The 12,216-nt window shown below is 36.8% G+C and overlaps 1 protein-coding gene across 4 annotated transcripts in view; it reads left to right on the top strand.

Moving 5' to 3' along the window:
* Positions 1-360: 360 nt before the first annotated feature.
* Positions 361-12,216, top strand: part of LOC107103955 (electrogenic sodium bicarbonate cotransporter 1-like) — an 84,780-nt gene continuing 72,924 nt past the window's right edge. For 2 of the 4 annotated variants that reach the window (XM_015403827.1, XM_015403828.1), the window contains exons 1-3: positions 361-520; positions 846-938; positions 8,459-8,532. In XM_015403827.1, coding sequence (XP_015259313.1) covers positions 925-938; positions 8,459-8,532 — 88 coding nt within the window. In that variant the 5' untranslated portion in view covers positions 361-520; positions 846-924. Of the gene's footprint in view, positions 521-845; positions 939-8,324; positions 8,533-12,216 lie in introns of those variants that run through there. The other 2 variants (XM_015403826.1, XM_015403829.1) reach the window with 1 other exon arrangement.

Genomic DNA, 12,216 nt, shown 5'->3' on the forward strand with positions numbered 1-12,216 from the left:
CTACATGCAGATTCTTACAGGTTTAAACCAAATAACCTACATTGCATGGGATTAATGAGGGTAGAACTAAGATTGCATCGTTTCAATGGATCTAATAACTTCCAGAAATGCAGTAAAATGAATGTATTGTCTTTATGGCTGAAGGTAAATCATTTGCCATGATTTTGTAAAACTTATCTTTGAGAAACAGTAATTTGGAAGTATTGAAGTAAATTATTTGATATGAGAGAGGTGAGGAACACAGTATTGAGCAGGCTGAGCCCCCCCCCCCCCCAGGAGGAGTGGCACAGACAGAAGGATGGTCCGGCTGATAGAGGAGGAGGCGGTGGCCGCTCCAGGACGCGCACAGCGCAATGACTCAAACCAACTTCACAGAGCTCTGGAATTAGGCTTCTACTATTTCACACCACCAGGAGGCTGTAAATCAGACATATACCGAGTTTATTTTATTTTTTTCTCCTCAGTGATTTTCTCTGGGCGCAGATTGGGGATCATAAGTTTGGGCAAAGTTCCAAAGGCCGTGAGTTTCCCTTCATTCTTCTGACAAATTCTTTGTCAAGTGTTATTTTCTGTGCTTGTAGATTCTGTTGTGTGGCAGCGGAAGTTTATAACGCTGTTATAAACAGACTGATACGTAAAATGCTCAGCTGTTTTTGCTCTACTTTCTGCATGTGGGGCGCTGCTTTCTGCAGTTCTTTCTGCAGAACACACAGTGTCAGCATCTCCTCCACTAATGTGTTGATCATGACGTTCAAGTTGGAGGTGATCTGGGTGGTGATACCTGCATGCAAAAGCTCAAAGAGGGTGTTTCCCTTTAACCCGCCCTCTGCGTGTTGCCTTTTCAGGTCAAACATCATCAGCAGCAGCTTCAGAGATCTGCTCAGCTCAGACTATTCAGACAGGAGATCAATCAGACCTGAGGAGATGAGTGGCAAAAAGTAAGTGTTTCCTTAACTTAATACAGAGAAAACAGCTGCAGGATCAGTGGGATTTAGGATAGGCTTTCATAAATAAGATGCAACTCAAGAATAGTTATCTGGTAAAAAGATTAGAAGCTAAACTGATAGAATATCGCTAGTATTTACTCTTATATGTTTACAGCTCAAACTTTTATCAATTTTCATGGATCAAGGTTAGTTTTTGTTTTGTGTTGCCGTTTGACAGCTGCTAAACCCAACACAAAGCTTTTCATTGTTTGAAAAATGTAGAATGAATTGTTTATTCTGTTTGGTTGCATTTGCTTTGGAAGAAGTCTCAGATGGAAGGTGCCCGAGACATCTCTGGTAGGTTGGCTGCACCAATCAGTTTCCTGGAGTAAACCCATTTCCAGTTCATTTTGTGATAAGAATTGTTTGTTTTTCTTTAGTAAGAACAAGAACATTAAAAACTCTCACTAAATATATCTAATTGTGGTTCAAAACACAGAAACTCGAAAAGAAAATGATTTATTTCATGTAGAATTTTTTTTTTTAAAACATGACCTTCCCTTTTTAATTTATCCTTTTTTTGATCTCAGGTGTGAAAAGCTATAGTTAGGGGGGAAAATCCTTGTATGAACACCATAAATTAGAATCAATCCAAAAGGTAATTCAGTCTTGTATTAAATTTCAAAAAGTAAAATTTAAATAAGTAGATTGATGCACATAATGTGATTAAAGCTCTTATGCTGTTAATTATTGTGTTTTGATCTACAGCTTATGAAAAAACACTAAATTTGGTTTCTCTGAAAACTTTGAAAAAAGATAGAAAAAAAAATCTCAGTGCAGCATTTTTGTCCTGCAGTGGTGTTATGATCTACTAAGTCATGTGGAGAAGAGCTGAGTTGACAGTGGTGCTGCAGACAGTCACTGACACTACACAGAGTGAGCCTCAAGGTCACTAGAATCTGGCTGTATTCAGATGTACTAATGGAAAGTTAAGTGGAAGGAAAAATGGTGCCCAAACTACAGGGATAATTGCAGTCTTAGAGGAATGAGAAATGTTCTGACCTTAAACCTAGAGACAGTTTATGAAGTAGGGGACAGAGACAACAGAACAAGTTATGTAGTGTAGCAATGTGGGCCTCTTAAACTGCATCAGTGCAGCATGACATGGAGGCAGCTTGTAGTTCTGTTGAGGTATTATTCATGCAAATATAAGAAAATACCTGTGCCAGTTTGTGTTTAATTATAATTTTTTCAAATTATGTTATGGCTTATTGAGATGAAATAGTAAACTGTCCCATGTGGTCCATTGTAGGATTAATCTCCAAAAGCAGATTGGAAAATAGGAGTTGTGCTGAACAAAGTTAATGTGTATATGCAGATATCGTGCCATGTAAAGCTGTGCAGATGCCTTCCAGTAGTTCTGATTGTCAATTAATTTGGCAACACATCTGAAAGGCTGAGTACAGAATGCCCTCTTTCCTCCTTTAATATGCCGAGGACTAGGTCCACGTTCAGACTATGTCGGTTCACCATGATCCCAAAGGCTGATAATGTTATCTGCAAAGTAAGAAAAAGATATACAGTATGATGAGTTCTTCTTAGTGCCTGTAAATCCTGTAATACTGTTGCTTTGAATGGGTTAGATATTAATTATCAACTCAGAGGCAGTTTAAAATAGTGACTGAGGGAAAACAGTCTAGAAATCTATATTTTTCTGCTTGTGAATGTTTTATTGAAAAACAAAACCTGAACATTGACTGCAGCGCAGTGGCGGCTGGTGGAGTTTTCTCCAGGGGAGGGGCTATACATTCAAAACAGACATATACCAAAAGCCAATCAAATATATTCTAAGTTATCACACCAGAATATTTATAAGAATGCCAACAACAAAAACATTATAAAAACATAATCTCTTGTACTGAGGCTTTATGAAGAGAAATCTGTGTTTTGAATGGTCCAATATGGTGTCATTAACCTAAACAAAATTAATGTACTAGTTTAATAATGGAGCCACTATTAGTCACCTTTATATTCTTTTTAATATATGCAAACTAACAAACATCTAGAAAAAGTACACTATATTCTATTATTTTCCATTTGAATCCCAGATTGTTCATGCTTTTCTAAAAAGTGAGTTAAGGAAAGCAGAATAGAGCGTTAGCCTCGCATGCAGTTAGCCAAGCCTTGTAGCTAGACCAGGTCCTGGAAAAAGGCAGAGTGTACCGTCTCCATCTGTCTTTGGACTGCTGATTTATTTTGATATTGGGCTGATCAGGTCCAAATGGTTTTACCTCCAGTTTCTCTTGGTTAGTTTGCTTTGAAGGATTTCACTCCCGCGACTCGACCTGTCAATCAGCCGCACTACAACTGTGACGAAATTTCCTATCAGCTCAGGGCACAGCTCTCCTGTGCCCTGAGCTCTCCTATCCTTTTGCATTGCAGAGGAGCTTCTGCCCATGTACAGCTTTTAACAAGAGTCTTTGGCCAAAGATTTTTGCGCACTAGGGCGGAAATACGTCACAAATCAGACGACAAACGAAACAGCTTTATTTGTCATTAAAGATTAAATATTTATCTCGCACATCTAAAAATATATTAAGATATTTTAAGATATTTTAATTTTATAATTTAATTTTCATTTGTTTTTTATGTCAAGGTCATTAGGTGGGTGGGTGGGATGAATCCCTAGCGCCCTCTATTGACCAGCCGCCACTGCTGCAGAGAAAACAAAGGAAACATTTCTGTGAATTAGAAAAACGGTCAACTCACCCCAAAGCTGACTTTTCTTAGCTAATAAACTCCAAAATTATTTGTCTTATATTGCTGTCTATGTCTTCCATGCAGATTTCTTTTTTTTTTTTTTTACATTTTACTGTATCTTCAATCTGGCTTTAGTGTCTATAGCCATTTTTTTTGTCCTCCTAATGTTTAAAGAGTGTACTACATCTTATTTGAAATCAGTATTGGGTGAAGTTGGCTGTATCAGCATCATCCAGTAGAAGTGGCATGAATAACTCTGCCACTGTAGGGAAATAACATTCTGAGCAGAAACTTTAGAGTGTGCTGCTGATTAACTAATCATCATAATTTACAAATGATTTGATGTCTACTATTCTATAGAGAGAAAGATCTTCACACAGGGAGACGCAGGATCTTATTTGGTAAAACCAAACATTACAGATCAGCATGGACGCTTCATGCAAACTGCATAGCATGGCAGAGGGGGACTGATGATTTAGGCCTACTTTTTCAGCTCCTGCTTCTGGGCGCCATGCAGTCACTCAGTAGACCAAGAGGTGAAGAAAGAGGCAAATGCGGATCTTTAAAAAGAATGAACCATATTCCCCTCAGACTGATGTAAAAGAACGATTAAGTCAAACAGAAAATGAATACATCAGATTAAATATATAAATATTTTGGTTCTGGATTTGGAAAGCCATCCCTTAAAGCGCATGTACTTACTTGACTTTTTTTGGTTGTTATTATTAAAATATAAATTCTATTTACCCTTAGGAAAGTCAACAATAGTTTTGTATGACCAAAAGCTGAAAGATATTACTTGAATGTCAAAATTCACACTTTAAAAGTCCTTCAAATCAACTTTTTTAGATGATGCCCCTGCTTATCCCATTTCTCCCAAAATTTAGAAATGCCCTTTTTTTCCTGGACATAATGTATGAACATTAATACTTGTTTTAAGAGAAAAATCGGGTGATGATGGTTATTTTCTGGATTAAATCTATAAAAAAAGAAAACAAAAAATAACATTTCATTGACTCAAACTATGCGAGTTTCAGGTTGTGTAAGGATTCTATTGAGGAGTTGGCCTTTTGGTAAATTTAGTTCTGTAATTATTGGTCTTAACATTTTTTTTGTCTGACAAACTTGTATTTTATAATAAATAAAAATGGCTCTGAATTAAATTTTAAGAGATTACATTTATTTTACCCAACCTTGACATCAGATCCAGTTCATTGTCTAACCTTACCTATATCTAGATTGTATTTTTACTCAAAAATTACCAAAAGAACAAACTTTTAGTTTTTTTTTTTAAATCAGAAAATTACATTTACAGAATAATTTCATTTAACATGTAACATTCTTATTCAGAAATCCCACTTTTCTCATACATTTATTGTGAAGTTTAATTTTTTTTGGTCTTGTTTGGTGAACCAAATAGAAGAAAAAAGTAAAAAAGACTAAATGTTTAAAAAGTAGTAAAGGGACTGCTTTCTTTCTGTCTCTTCTAAGCCTACATTCAGTGTGATTGTGGGAAGCTCAGACTTTTTGCTGTTATGTCCTTACTTGTTCCATAGGTGGCAATGGAGGTAGTAGAAAGCACAGTGCTGGTGAAGCACACAGACAAATGACTTTTATTCACAGTGGACTGCTGGTCTTAATTAAAACTTAATTAGATCAAGGTTTAAATAAACTATTATTAAATAATTGTGAAAAATTGTGATTTCGCTGAAAATATAAGCCAACTTGTCTATAGAAAAACAATTATATTTGGCCATTTAATTAAGGCAGTAATATTTTGATACATCACATTAGAAAGTGTAAAAGTAGAAATGTGTGCTGAATGTGTAACTTTCCCTGTGAGTATTAGATTAATATATTATTTATTACCAAAATACATTAAGTTAATGATAGAAGGCTGTGCTGGACATTTAACACTTGCTGACCTTTGACCCCTGAGTTACTTAGATGATTTTGTTTAACTGTAAATAAGACACTGACACCCCAATAATTATGCTGTTTAGATTAAATAGAAAGTATACATTATAAATACAGTTTTATATTTCAATTTATAATAGGAATAATTTTCTGGGTTCTTAAATTGTCTTAAGCTAACCACAAATGTAAAAGAGATTGTACTAAACATGTTATTTTCTGTATGCCTGTCAGTCTTTAATATCGTGATGGAGGAACATTTCTGCACAGCCCTTCTGTGGGCTTTTCCCAGCAGGTTGGGATCGGAACTTGGATGGTTCATTGGGACACCTCCATTCTTTCCCTTTTCACCTCCATTCTTTCCCTTTTCAGTAATAGATTGATTGGTAAATTAGTGTGAACCAAACCTCTATTTTCTTAAAAGACATTTTAAGACCCACATTTATCTCTAGAACACTTTTGTACCTGGGACTGCAAACTGCTGAGGTACTGTGGCTGGTAAACAGGCCCAAACCAGCTGACCACCACTTCAAAGGTTAACTGTTGTGCTCATCTGCTGTGTTTATTTTTCTCTAAACATGGTGGTGCCCAACATCTCTGCTTTGGTCACCTGACTGATGTCACGTCCTTCATTTTAATACAATGATCCAAACTTCAGTCTTTTTTTTTTTTTGCAGGGTGAAAATGCTTTCTCTCTTACACTTTCGAATATTCCCTTGTGATGCAGTCTGTTTCTTACCGTCCTGTCATGAATCTAGTTAACTCAGGGCACTTGTCACTAAGATGGGGCTCTTGGGTAATTTTAAGGAGTTACTGATCTTGAGATAAAACTTTTAGAGTGTCCACCCTGAGAGATTTCACCATTTTTTTTTTAAGACTTGTGATTAATCTTTCAATTCATAATCATCAAACGTAAAATTGTTCCAACAACAAACACAGCAACAATCCATTTAAAATACAATGTTTTTTCTGTTCCCAAACTTTTCTTTCCTCCTCCCCATATTGACCTAAAAGAAAATTTTCATACCCCCCCCCATTCTCTGACAAATCTATTTGAAAGTTGCATAAAGAAAAGTCAACTGCAATAAACCTTATTGGAATAAAAAATAACCTTTTATCTCTTTATATCACAAAACTATCATATAATTATTAAAATTTACCAGCTTTAATATTGCCATCAATATATATTTTTAAATGCCCCTGAAAATTATTCTTTTATTCAATATAATGCAGCCCCTGCAGTTTCACAAGCTGCATTAAGACATCTACATGACAATGATCTAGTGAGAAGACTCTGGTAGAAACTTCAAAAATGTTTCAGTTTCCTTGTTACATCACTAGTAGGTGGTATGATCTTCAAAACTCGACATGCGCTAGCCCAGGGGTCTGCAACCTTTCATATCCAAAGAGCCGTTTTGCCCAGAGTCCGACCAAGTAAAAGTTGTTTAGAGCCGCAAAATATACCATGCCTTTTCTAGAAAACCTTTTTTTTTAATCTTGTATAGGAAATTAGTTGTTGCCTTCTCAAACAATCAACAAATCATGTATTTTTAATGTTAAAACATATAATTTTCAAGCTAATTCGTAGAAAAATGTCTCTTAAAACATTTTTCTGGTTCTTTTAATCTCATTCTTTTCCATCTTATAAAAAACGCTAAAGCTATTGATACCGGTATATATTATAGTAAATTATTTAGCTCTTTATATACATTTTAGCTACTATTAAGAGCCGCTGGAGAGGCTCCAAAGAGCCATATGTGGCTCTGGAGCCGCAGGTTGCAGACCCCTGCGCTAGCCTAAACACAATACGCTTTACCTTTGCCATGTCTACCAACACAGGAAGGTTTTTGCTGTGTATATGAGAAGGGAGGTATTGCTTCAAACCTTCCAGAAAGCCTTCCACACTGGCACATTTCTGTGTCATAAATAACGGTGTGAAATTTGTGATTTTAAATCCAAAACATTAATAAAACATAATTTTATTACAATTTTAACCCTTAATTTTACATTAACTTGATGTTGCCACGCAGGATTACACACTTTAACAACCCCATCTGACATTTTCACAAAACTGACCTCCTTTTTGCTTATGAGCAGCAGGGATAAAATTTTCAAAAGTTTGTTGAGAAGAAGCATGGAGGGTTTATTTCATTTTCAGTTGAACACTTGTGGAGACATTTTAGAAAGTTCCAAAGAAGCTTCCCCGGCCTCTAATGAACGAGTGTGTGTGTGTTGTCACTTAAGCAAAGCCGGCATAATCCCGTAAGGGCGGATGAGTAGACAGACATGTGATGGCCCACTTGTTTCTAAGGTGGAGGGTGTTGGAGAGAGAGGGGGGGCTGGCAGGCAGGCATTAGCAGCAGATGGAGAGGCTTTGTAGTATGTGTGGGCGTCTGGCTAATCACAAACACGAATTCAAAGTTTTGTTTGATGTTTCGTTACTGTAACTAAAGGTCTTATATGGAATGATGTTGCTCATTTGACGAGGTTGATGTCTCGTTAGGAGCAGCACCAGGTTCTCTGTGGACTACACTAAATTAGCCGGCTTCCTGTCCTCTCCCTCACCCTCCTGTACCAGATTAAAGCCACAACATTATACCTGTCACACTTAGCGTTCATCAAGGACGGCCCACACGCGGTCACCCACTTGGGCTCATTCACTCGCTGCCCATCACAGGCGTCAGGTGTAGCCTCTGGTGTTTTATGGTTCTTTAATGGGTGGAGATGAGCGCCACCAGCAACACCAGACTGAGCCCTAGTCCTAATTTACTGCAGGTCAACGAGCCAAAGCGCTATGGCTCAACGCTGTCACTGGAGGAAAAGTGTGAACAGTCTTTCTTCCTCTTCTACTACTACAGGATGGAGGACGAGGCGGTGGTGGACCGCGGGGCGTCCTTACTCAAGCACCTCTGTGATGAAGAGGAGGTAGAGGGTGAGTTTACCTGTTCATTTTTACTCCAACTTATTTTAGATGGCATCATATGTTTGGAAAGCATATAAGCTATGAAAATCATTCATTTATTTTCAAATGAAACTCACTCATGGATAAAAGCAGGATGTTGTTGATACTTGTAACAGGAGCCAAATTGGCCCACTTCCTGCATGTACTGTACACCCTGGTGTTCACCTATTTAACGAGCTGGCATGATGAAGATGTAGAACACAGAGCATGTGATCCAGTGTTTACCTCACTAATCCTGCCATAGACCGACAGGACAACATGGAAGATGAAAAGAGCTGCTAGTGTTCTAATAATATAGAAGTAATCACTAAACCTGTTAAGAACTCTTATGAATAGGTAAAGAAAGACTATGATACATTTGTCTTCTTTAGGTTTAAAGATTCCAACTTTTAATTGGACTGCATTCATCCTGTGGAGAAAATTACCCTGTGAAGAGAATCCGTGTATCATTCGTTCTTTCTATTTTCAATTGTCAATCAAAAAACAAAAAATAAAAGAGGCATTTATCTAATATATCATCAATGTTGTCAAAACCGCTGATAAAATTGTATTATTTTTCTTTAGCTGTTTATACTCTGATGAACACTTTTAGTGAATCAGTTCTATGTTAATGTTGCCACAACTTTGAGGGTCATGATGCTGTTGAGGTTCCTACATGAAGCCCAATTTCCACATTCCTGGCAGAAGCTACCGAAATTTTTTAATTTATTTTTTGCCGTTTTTGGGCCGATTCTCCAGTCGTGCGAGAATTTTTTGATCGAGCCGACTTTCAGCCTAATTGCGCGTCGTGTAGTGTAGAGGGGGCAACAATGGGAGATTAATCTCTCATGAGCACCTCCTGATCAGGAATCGTAAGGTCAGGAGAAAATTAATAACGGTTTGAAATTCAATCGGCCTTTAAGGGCAAATCGATCAGTGGGCAAACAAGGATTCTTCTTCTTCTTCCTTTCAGACAAAAACACAGAAGCATGGTGGTGAAGCGAGTGAAATGGAGATCTTTCTGTAAAATTGACAGACCATAGTAGCCATGTTTGCTCAGCCATGTCTTTGTCCAAATACGTCGTCCCCTTTTTTTTAGGGCTTTCAGAACAAAATTGCACGAATTGCCGAGGCAGCGCATTTCACTCCAGTGAACTTTATATTCCTCTTCTGCTCGTTCGGCTTCCAAATAGACGAGTCTGAATAACGCCATCTCACTGTGGAGCTGAGTGTGACTTGGTTTTTAGACGTACAGTGTGGCAGGTAGATCGCATCAGAGTGTCGTGTCACACAATGTGAGAATATACATAGTGAGCGGTTTCGTCATACAGTGTGAGCTGTAGCTGCATGCAATTATTGAAAATCGCTGGTTGTTTTACAAAAATTTACAAATTTGCGATGGTAGTACAGCGACAGCGTTTCCTTTGCATGTTTTCTAAATAAAAGGATGACATATTGATAGAGCATAACACTTGCTACCCACAGCAGCAAATCTTTTGTTGTTGTGTTGTTTGGTTTATCCTTTGTAGGGAAATGCACCATATATGAATTATAAATTCTTTCGGATTCTCCTTTTCTGATTGACTTGAGTCGCATTTTTTTCTCATCTTTTTCATTTTGTGAAGTGGCTGAGGCCAAAATGTGTAGTCCTAGAATCATTTTTAAGAATCCAGACACATTGAAATCCCTCCATAACCAGGCCCCCTTTAAGCCAATATTTTTGCCATTAACTGGAGGTCATATGCCTTAATGTTGCTTATTTTTTTATTTTATTCATTTACATTTATTTTTCCTGTTCTAATTCACTGGATTGAATTACCTTATAAAAAGATTAGAAATATAAACAGTCAAATCAGTCCTTGAGACATATTCTGTCATTAAATCTAATAAGCTATTATAGTGCAATTGTTAAATCTTTTTTTTTGTTGTGTTTGCTTAGTGAAATGAAGCTCTATCTGCCTGATATTGCTGTAGACTGTGCCCATTATGCCTTCATTACATGTTTGAATCACTGCAATTCTCTGTATAGTGGGCTCGATCAAACCTCCATTCATCGCCTGCAGGTAGTTCAGAAAGCTGCAGCTTATTTAGTTACAGGTATGAAAAAGTGCAGTGTCCTCCAGTTAGCTACAGGATTCATTTTCAGATTTTATTGATGTTTTTTTAAATGGGTTAGTCCCAGTCTATCTTTGTAATATACTGTTGGTCCATGTTCCAGCTCAATCAACAAAAGGCCATGCCAAGATCTCAAGTGAAAACTGGAGGGGACCAAGCATTTGCCTTCAATGCTTCTTCCTTTACATATTAAAACAGACCAGTCACTTTGCATTCTTATGTCTTAAAAACCCTCGCATTTGCAGTATTTTTTAACTCAAGTTGAGCAGGTTCTTCTGTCATTTTTAATCTTTCTTACAATATAAAAAAAATCTAATGCGAGTGCATTGAGGCAAATCTACCATGAAAAAATGAATAAAATAATAATAATAATACATTTTTCTGTTTGACTCCATTGTAGTCATTAGGGTCAACAAGCTGAAAGAAGTAATGACCAAAGTTGGCTGGTGTAGATTTTGGGGGTTATTTGAAATGTTGAGAATTAAGCAAGATAAGGAGCTCTGTTTATGATGTTTTATCAACCTATTAATTGTCTATTGCCTGTCGGTGGCTTAAGGAGCCAGACTGTTAAAGGCTTAAATAAAGGTTAGTAGAATAAAATAAATGAATATTTGAGAGCCTAAACAGAATTATTCACATTTAAATCACTTTTTAGAAAACAGTTGAAAGAGTGCTTTTAACATTTGGAATATAAGATATAATTTGTAATTCCTTATTTTCTGTTAATTTGACCTTTTATTTTCAATGTTTGTTTGCATACAGCCTTTGATTAAACCCATACAAAGTGTAAACCAAAGAAAACCACTTAAGCTCTCTTAAAAAAAGAAATTGTTTTTAATAAGCATTAATTTAGGAAACAATAAAGGAATGCTTTAAGAATAAAAAGGGAAATTTTCTGAACTGTTTTACTGTAAGATGACATGACTAATGAAACAAGAATTTGTTTGAGAGCATTTTTCAAATAAGTGTCAATTTATCAATTTGTCCTATTTTTATTTTTTTTTTTTAACTTTGTCACAGTTGGGTTATGTTTATAGTCCTGTCTGCTCCTGATGATGGTGGTGATCCTCATTCAGTTGTCGTTTACGTGGCGAAAATGTCAGCCAGCTGCTCTTGCGGCACGTTTCTTGGTCACCGTCCAGCAGGTTGAACGCTTTGGCTCAGAGCCCATTTTAACATCCAAGAACATTGTGTTTTGTTATGCTTTGTCTGTGTTGGTACTGAAAATTTATCTAGCTCAGTTATCTTTGACATTAGAATACAAAAAAAACAGAGGCTTTTATAAAAAAATAAATAAAAAGCATACTGTCCGATTATCACCTCTGATATAATAATGTCCCAGAAGCAAGTGTAGAACTGTATTTATTGAGGCTATTGCTGCATTGGTATGCTGTCAGTGGCCTGTAGTGTGTCCCCATCCTTCTTGTTGGGCTAAGGAGTTCCCAGTGCCTTTGTAGTAGCAAAAGGATCAGGCTGTACTGTTTCTTCTGGTGTGAAATCCACTGAGCTAAACAAACCTCCCTCAAAAAACTCCATTTAATTTTATTCAGTGCGTGCTTA

This window comes from Cyprinodon variegatus, unplaced genomic scaffold, assembly GCF_000732505.1.
Source record: "Cyprinodon variegatus isolate N-32 unplaced genomic scaffold, C_variegatus-1.0 Scaffold1573, whole genome shotgun sequence".
In the NCBI taxonomy this organism is placed as follows: domain Eukaryota; kingdom Metazoa; phylum Chordata; class Actinopteri; order Cyprinodontiformes; family Cyprinodontidae; genus Cyprinodon; species Cyprinodon variegatus.